Source organism: Nerophis ophidion, linkage group LG05 (genome assembly GCF_033978795.1).
Source record: "Nerophis ophidion isolate RoL-2023_Sa linkage group LG05, RoL_Noph_v1.0, whole genome shotgun sequence".
NCBI classification, from domain to species: Eukaryota; Metazoa; Chordata; class Actinopteri; order Syngnathiformes; family Syngnathidae; genus Nerophis; species Nerophis ophidion.
Genome location: NC_084615.1, coordinates 48901356 through 48910560, shown reverse-complemented (window position 1 = coordinate 48910560; position 9205 = coordinate 48901356). Strand labels below are relative to the sequence as shown.

The following is a 9205-nucleotide window of genomic DNA, read 5'->3' as shown; positions in this document are numbered from 1 at the left end:
CATCAACAAAACTCACCTTAGTGATTTTGTTGACTTTATCGTTGGAAATGCATCTGCTTTGAGTGTCGCAGGATATCCACACATTCTTGCCATCTCTGTCGTAGCATAGCTGTCGTCAGTACAGTGTGCAGAACAAACGAGGGACTTTCGCATCTATTGACCACTGGTGCAACTTGAAACCGTCGCTGTTCATGTTGTTACACCCTCCGACAACACACCAACGAGACATGACGTCTCCAAGGTACGGAAAACAGTCGAAAAAACGGAAAATAATAGAGCTGATTTGACTTGGTGTGTGTAATGTGTTTGAGAAAATGGCGGGTCGCTTCACGATGTGACATCACGGGTGAAAGGTCATTGCTCCGACAGGCAAACAATTGAAAGGCGTTTAAATCGCCAAATTCACCCTTTTAGAGTTCGGAAATCGGTTAAAAAAAAACATACAATCTTTTTTCTGCAACATCAAGGTATATATTGACGCTTACATAGGTCTGGTGATAATGGTCTCTTTTAAGATGCAAAAAGTTGCTAGACATCCATTGTTGAATTTCATTTAGACACGCCTACAGATGACTACAATCTGGCGCGTAGGTCAGCTTTAGGGGCATGTAGAGTTGGGTGTCATCAGCATAACAGTGAAAGTTAACAACGTATTTACGTATGATACCACCGAACGGCAGCATGTAGATGCTGAAGAGTGCATGGCCAAGAACCGGACCCTGTGGAACTCCTCATGTTATTCCGAGGTCACTTTGTTATGGGAGACGCACTGCATCCTTTCAGTAAGATAGGAGTTAAACCAAGAAAAGGCTAAGTCTGACATTCCAATACGAGTTTTGATAGGTTCGAATAGAATGTTATGATCGACGGTATCGAAAGCAGCGCTAACATCAAGAAGCAGCAACTAGGATGACGCATCAGCATCCATAGTTAGCAATAGATCATTAGTCATTTTTGCCAGGGCTGTCTCTGTAGAGTGATTTGCCCTGAAACCGAACTGAAAGGGTTCACCGAGATTGTTAGACGGTAAGTGTTCATTTAGCTCAAGGCGGGATTTTAGAAATAAAGGGGAGGTGCGACACCGGCTGGTGGTTTTGCAGGAGGTCAAAATCAAGTTTAGGTCTTTTGGGCAGAAAATGAATAACCACTGTTTTGAATACTCGAGGGAACAGTACCAGAGGAAAGTGATAAGTTAATAATATTTAGCACTGATGGTCCTAATATTACAAACAGCTGTTTTATGAGTTTCCAAGGAAGTGGGTCAAGTAAACATGTTTGTTTTGTCCTATTTACGAGTCACACAAGTTCCTCTGTTTTTTTTTCGTTTTTTTTTAAAGAGAGGGATTATTTTTGCCAGTTGAGTGGGTGGAGCTACTGGGGGAAGTCATTTGTTGTGTCAGCAATACTACAACATTAAAAATATATATTTGGGATTGTTTTTATCAAGGCAGATGTTAATGAAGAAATAATTAGTTTAGCTAAGGTAAGAGCACGTTTATAAGTTATAAAACTATCACTCCAAGTTTTGTCACACTTATTGTCACACGCCATTTGCGTGCCAGCTTTCTACATGATAGTTTGAGAGCTGTGGTTTATTCTGTGAAGCAGGGGTATGTATTCATTTTATTGCAGTCTGCAGAGGTGTATGATTTAATGTCACAGATCAGCTAAAAGTGTAAGTTTGTGCTTGTTTAAACCGATTCAAAAAAGACAAATAAAGGGAGCTGTCATGTTTGTATCAAAAAATATAACTTTTTTATTTCCAGCTACAAAGTCAAACATGTAACAATGTGTCACACTTCTCAATAAAATAGTACAAAATACTGTCGTCCAAAAATAACTAATGATACATTTTCCAAAGCACAGAACACATTTGGCTTTAAATTAACTTACAATGTACAAATATTTACATAATTTACACAAAAAAGGAATGAAATATTTCTTCCAGTCTTTTTCTTTCTATTGATGTACAAAATAGGCTCTTTTTTCCTTCTTTTTCTCAGTGCGTCCTAACTTGTTTTTCCCTCCTTGGGACGGAAACTCACACACACACACACACACACACACACACACACACACACACACACACACACACACACACACACACACACACACACACAACCATGTTTGCAAAGAGGAGGAACAGTGGCCTGCTGTGGTCTGCAGACACCCTCTATGGGCGGGGGAAGTATTACACACCTCATTTCGAGAGGCGGTCAAATTTAAAAGTAAAAAATGGACGGTTGGAAAGCTAATCAAAGCAAAATGGACATTATAGTGCAGAAATCTCTCTGAGCTGCAAGGCAAGCTTCCGTCTGAGCTCTCAAAAGTGCACGGCCGCACACGACGACACGTGTCCGACTACTTCTTCAACAAAGAAAGTCAAAAGGACACAAAAAACTTGCAGGCTTCATATACCGAGCTACGGATGAGATGTTTTCAAGTCACAAAGGTGCCGTGTTGCTGCCACATCGAGGCCCTCACGCCATGTCTCCCATCATCTTCTTGTAGTACATAGACTCGAAGATGTCGTTCTCGCCAGGGCAGTTGTAGTGGCAGGCGCAGGACTTGATGAACATCATGTGCTTCTTCATCACCTGCCCGTCGGGGCACTTGAACTCCATGGGCAGGGTGGTGGTTCGGTGGGGGGTGCAGCAGCGGCCGTCCAGGCACACCCCGCAGAACTTGGGGCGGTAGGACTTGGTGGTGGTGCAGCCGGAGATCTCGAACTTCATGGGCTTGGAGAGCCTTGGAGTGCGAATACACTTTTTCCCTTTCTGTTGAAATAAAGGACAATCATTGAATTTAATGATATCATATTTGAAATTATCTTCATTTGGTTTTATTTTTTATTCAATTTCATAATATCTCATTTAATATCTATGTTGTCTATTTATTTAAATTTATTTAATGATATTTTAATTTGTTATTTTAATATAATTTATTCAGTCATTTATTTTATTTCATCATTTTTTATTTATCTTATTTTAATCATATTTTATATTAATTAATTTTATTTTCCCCCATAGTACATTTATTTCCTTTTTTTCCTCAAAAAAGTCAGCCATTTAATCCAATCAATCAAATCACATTTTCTTAAACGGTCTTCAACATAACTGGCACATTTACAGACATTTTTACAAATGTGCACATCTCTATAAATAAACAAATGCATAAATAAAATAATACTATTTTGCTTAAGAGTGCATGTTTTCCTTCTTTACCAAAAGTATATTTATGTAATACTATTCTAATAATTGTAATTTTTGGAGTAAATATATATATTTTGTTTTATAAGTTTTTTTTTTCATTGAACTTATTTTGATTGGGCTCAGCACTGATAACAAATAAAGAACAATAGTTATATATTATTTAATGGCAATTTATTCCTAGACAATTCTATATAAATGATAGCTATATTTTCTTAAATGAATGTCGTAATTTTGGGACTCACCCTGATGCTCTGCTCCAGCTGGGACTCGCAGGGCCGCACCATGCACAGGCGGGTCTGCTTCTCCAGGCGACATTCGCGGTTATCGTTTGTGACTCGGGTGGAGACCCCCAGGCCGCAGGTCTTGGAGCAGGCGCTCCATTCGGTGGTCTGAACCAGGCAGTTCTCCCTCATCATGGAGGGATCTGGGCCATAGGTCTCTTCTTGGCGGTAAGCTGTGAGGACAACAACAACATGAGGATGAGAGGAGATCATCTCATGGTAAGTGTGTGTGTGTGTGTGTGAGTTTGTGTGTCACTCACCAGGCAAAAGGGAGCCCATGAAGCTGTTTGTGTGCTGCGGGGCGTCGCACACCCACTCCTCGCAGCACTTCCCGGGCACCTTGACCCGTCTGGGCATGGGGCAGTCAGGACTGGGCAGGCGCACGTCCATGGAGCAGAGGGGCACGCAGCCCACAGCTCCATCCAGGCAAGTGCACTGATACTTGCAGCTGCTCTGGAAGCTCTCGCCGCTTTTGTACACCATTCCTCCAAAAACACAGGTGGCGCCCTCCCTCGCTGGAACAAAAGACAAGGTCAGCATCCGGCTCATGAAGCTCAATTTGAAAGAGGGGGGTGGGTTGGATGTTCTCACCTGTGCAGACTCCGATGCGTCTGTTGATGGGAGAGCCAAAGTCGCAGTAGAGACCCTTGTGGGGGTCACAGGCGTCCCTCTCCGTACACAGCTCCCCCATCTGCTTGGCGCACACTCTGCAGCAGCCGCAGCCGTCCGGCACCAGGCTCACGCCGGGGGCGCATTGAGGGGGGGCGGCGGGGCACGAGCACCGACCGCTGCACTCCTGACCTGCAGCCTGGACGCACAAACACGCTGTTAGACACAGGACCGACACAAGCGGACCAGAGACGAACAAGAAGGCGCAGACTTACCATACAGGCGAAGACAATGCACACAAAAGGCAGCAAAATCACTTTCTTCATTTCGGCAGACATCTTATTTTTCTTTTTCTTGAACTTTTTCAAAGAAAGATTCTTCCTGTAATTCTTCTGGGAGGCGATTAGTTTTCCTGTCCTCGGAGCGAGTAGAAAGCGTCCGCGATCGAGTCGATCTGGCGTCTAAGGTGGTGGACTCCTAGGTGAAAGCTAAAGTTTAGCTTCGGTTGGTCCGAGGGTTCGGTCTGAGTTCTGTTCGCAGTGCAGCGCCGCTTTTATGGCCCTCGGCCCTCGTGGTAACGCGTCATCAAGGGGGAGGAGAAGGGTGTGTGTGGGGGGGATCTGAATGGAGAGCCAACCCTGGACAAACATGGACATGCTTGGCATTCTTTCCTGGCTTCCTGACACCCCTCTCGCCCTCCTCCAGACAGCCCACATTCCTGCTGTCTGAAGCTCACCCCCCCTCTCAGCTTTCATCTGGAAAGGTGAAGTCAGCTTGGAGACCCCCCACTAGGAAATTCCTCAAACCTGACTTCACAAACAACAACACTATAAATATATATATATATATATATATATATATATATATATATATATATATATATTGTCTGTCTATCTGTGTTGGCCCTGCGATGAGGTGGCGACTTGTCCAGGGTGTACCCCGCCTTCCGCCCGATTGTAGCTGAGATAGGCGCCAGCGCCCCCCGCGACCCCAAAAAAGGGAATAAGCGGTAGAAAATGGATGGATGGATGGATATATATATATATATATATATATATACTGTGTATATGTATGTATGTATGTACAGTATGTATATATATATACATATATTTATATATATATATGTATATATATATACATATAATTAGGGCTGCGAATCTTTGGGTATCCCACGATTCGATTCAATTTCGATTCTTGGGGTCGCAATTCGATTGTATAACGATTTTTTCGATTCAACGCGATTCTCAATTCAAAAACGATATTTTTCCGATTCAAAACGATTCTGTATTCATTCAATACATAGGATTTCAGCAGGATCCACCCCAGTCTGCTGACATGCTAGCAGAGTAGTAGATTCTTTTTTTAAGCTTTTATAATTATAAAGGACGGAGTTTTATCAACTGATTGCAATAATGTAAATTTGTTTTAAGTATTAAACAAATCAAAAATATGACTTATTTTATCTTGGTGAAAACATTGGACACAGTGTGTTGTCAAGCTTATGAGATGCGATGCAAGTGTAAGCCAATGTGACACTATTGTTCTTTTTGATTATTTGTATAAATGTCTAATGATAATGTCAGTGGGGGATTTTTAATCACTGCTATGCTGAAATTGTAATTAATATTGATACTGTTGTTGATAATATTCATTTTTGTTTCACTACTTTTGGTTTGTTCTGTGTCGTGTTTGTGTCTCCTCTGAATTGCTCAGTTGCCGTTCTGAGTGTTGCTGGGTCAGGTTTGGTTTTGGAATTTGATTGCATTGTTATGGTATTGCTGTGTATTGTTTTGTTGGATTGATAAAAAAAAAATAAAAAATTTAAACATAAAATAAAATATAAAAATCGATTTTTTTTTCAAAAATGAGAATCGATTCTGAATCGCACAACGTGAGAATTGCGATTCGTATTCGAATCGATTTTTTCAAACACCCCTAATATATATATATATAATACATATATATATATATATATATATATATATATATATATATATATATATATATATATATATATATATATGTGTGTGTGTGTGTGTGTGTGTTTCAAACGAACAAGCGGCAGGAAGAAAAGAAAGTTTTCAGGACAAAAAAAATGTTTTTGGTGGTTTTAAGGTCCTCCAATGAGGGCCATTTAATGAACAATCAAAGAATAGTGGGACTTTTTGAACCAAAAAATAAGTTACTTAAAGCTAACTTAGATTATTTTTAAATTTAGATTTAAATATATTGTATTGTTATTAAATTATTAAAAGACAAAACTTATCAACTTTATTGTAGGCAACAAAGCATTACTTAATGGTGTCCTACTCCAATTAGGGTACTGGGTATCGACCCGACCTCAACAACAACAACAACAACAAACATGTATAGGATTATATGTGCTTGCATGTAAAATGTGTGATATAATATCCATTACAAGCAGTCCTGCAGCGTGTTTACCTGTGCAAAGCTGGACAATCAGTTAACATCTAAATGTCCTCCAAAAGGCTTTTCTTGTATGTTAGTCAAGTCATTTACACAAGGTAAACATGGTAGGCTATAGACTACTATCAGCTAGCAGATACGCAACAGCTAAGCACACGATAGCACACAAGCCAGACATACGTAGTACGTGTCCTTAATTGAACAATACTGCAGTCTAAAACATCACATTCATCAATATAAACAAGTATCAAATAATTAAATCTGCATATTACTTCCACATACATCCAATAACAAACATGTCCACATCATTCAACATAATGGTTTATGATCTTAACTTCATGAATTATTGTGAACACTAAGTGCTGCAAAAAAAACAAACAAAAAACACTTACCACTCCACTTCAATTTAAACACGGCATAAGTCAATTCAGATGCATAATAATGAATAGGTTAGTGTTTTTTATACCTACCACTGTTCTCTGTTTGACAAATTTTACTTGATCGAACCCTTTCTAACATTTTACAGTACAAAGTAATACAAACCCCGTTTCCATATGAGTTGGGAAATTATGTTAGATGTAAATATAAATGGAATACAATGATTTGCAAATCATTTTCAACCCATATTCAGTTGAATATGCTACAAAGACAACATATTTGATGTTCAAACTGAAAAACTTTTTTTTTTTGCAAATAATCATTAACTTTAGAATTTGATGCCAGCAACACGTGACAAAGAAGTTGGGAAAGGTGGCAATAAATACTGATAAAGTTGAAGAATGCTCATCAAACAATTATATGTAACATCCCACCGGTGTGCAGGCTAATTGGGAACAAGTGGGTGCCATGATTGGGTATAAAAGCAGTTTCCACGAAATGCTAAGTAATTCACAAACAAGGATGGGGCGAGGGTCACTATTTTGTAAGCAAATTGTCGAACATTTCTCAACGAGGATTGTTGTAGGCGCAAAGTTCAAAAGCCAGCATCTGTGATGGTATAGGGGTGTATTAGTGCCCAAGGCATGGGTAACTTCCACATCTGTGAAGGCACCATTAATGCTGAATGGTCCATACAGGTTTTGGAGCAACATGTGTTGTCATCCAAGCAACATTATCATGGATGCCCCTGCTTATTTCAGGAAGACAAGTGCTACAACAGTGTGGGTTCGTAAAAAAAGAGTGCGGGTACTTTCCTGGCCCGCCTGCAGTCCAGACATGTCTCCCATCGAAAATGTGTGGCTTATTATGAAGCGTAAAATACGACAGCAGAGACCCCGGACTGTTGAACGACTGAAGCTCTACATAAAACATGAATGAGAAATAATTCCACTTTCAAAGCTTCAACAATTAGTTTCCTCAGTTCCCAAACGTTTATTGAGTGTTGTTAAAAGAAAAGGTGATGTAACACAGTGGTCAACATGTCCTTACTATTTGGCACATGTTGCAGCCATGAAATTCAAAGTTAATTATTAATTGCAAAAAAAAATAAAGTTTATGAGTTTGAACATCAAATATCTTGTCTTAGTAGTGCATTCAACTGAATATGGGTTGAAAAGGATTTGCAAATCATTGTATTCCGTTTATATTCACATCTAACACAATTTCCCAACTCATATGAAAACAGGGTTTGTAAATGCATGCATGATTCCTGCTCCTATTGTATCGGAGTAATATCAGCATCAGCCAATACTCAAGGCTTCAATATTGGTATAGAATTAGAAGTGGAAAAAGTTGCATCGGTAGACCCCTATTATTAATTAGATAACTTTTTGTCATTACCACTTTTTTTTTTTTTTTTTGCTTCTATTTGATTTATAAAATGTGCTATGGGCCAAAAACAAGCTGCAGCCTACTTCGATCACAAATAAAAAATAATAAAATATCAATGCAGATTTGTCTGCACACTTAGGTCCTGATTTACTAAAGGTTTGCGTATACTAAAACCTGTGCAAACCCGATAGCACACGCAAATCTGATCTACTAAATGTGTGCAAAGTGGATTGCGTCTCTTATGTGAGCAGAATAAGGCATGCAATCCATTTGGCATCTCTGTCCTCATTAACATGCAAAATATATGCTGATTTTCAAAACGTCCACAATACTGGGAGGACAAAATGCTAATTTAATTACCTACATTCATCACCAGGACCTGCAAATTGACAGTTCCACACACGGCTGTGAGAGAGTGCTTGTGCTGCACAGTCACACGATGGACATATGTGTGTGTGTCAACATATTTGGCAGTCTGGAATAAAAAATATTACACATATTGTCTTTTCAGCAACATCCTTTTATAATTACTTTATACACTTTCATGACTGTTTTTTAATAATATTAACTTTATATTACACCCATATGACTGTATTCTGTTATAAACTTATATCTTACTGTTATACGACTGTATTGTATCATTAACTTCTTTTTTGAACTTATACGACTATATATTATTATTATTAACTTCTTTTTACACTCCTACAACTGTGTTTTATTATAATCAGCTTATTACACTTATACGACTGTATTATATAATTTTTAACTTCTTGTTACACTTACATGACTGTATTATAAAACTATTAACTTCTTGCTATACTTCTACAACTGTATTCTATTATCATCATTTATTTTTACATTGATGTGACGATATTCTATTATTATTCACTCTTTTTACACAATACG

The 9205-nt window shown here is 38.8% G+C and overlaps 1 protein-coding gene across 1 annotated transcript; it reads right to left on the bottom strand.

The window, feature by feature from the left end:
* Positions 1–1727: 1727 nt before the first annotated feature.
* On the bottom strand, positions 1728–4642 carry ccn2a (cellular communication network factor 2a). Its single transcript, XM_061901269.1, has 5 exons — positions 4378–4642; positions 4085–4301; positions 3754–4008; positions 3455–3666; positions 1728–2777 (listed from the first exon to the last, which is right to left on the bottom strand). The coding sequence occupies exons 1-5, from the start codon at positions 4438–4440 to the stop codon at positions 2481–2483; spliced, it is 1044 nt and encodes a 347-aa protein (XP_061757253.1). The 5' UTR covers positions 4441–4642; the 3' UTR covers positions 1728–2480.
* Positions 4643–9205: the final 4563 nt, after the last annotated feature.

What these genes read in the sequence shown, in the direction of transcription:
- ccn2a (XM_061901269.1), bottom strand. Translation starts at nt 4,440, where the DNA reads ATGTCTGCCGAAATGAAGAAAGTGATTTTGCTGCCTTTTGTGTGCATT. An exon ending in ACGCATCGGAGTCTGCACAG is followed by an intron (nt 4,009 to 4,084) that starts GTGAGAACATCC and finishes CTTTTGTTCCAG; the next exon opens with CGAGGGAGGGCGCCACCTGT. An exon ending in AGCTGGAGCAGAGCATCAGG is followed by an intron (nt 2,778 to 3,454) that starts GTGAGTCCCAAA and finishes TTATTTCAACAG; the next exon opens with AAAGGGAAAAAGTGTATTCG.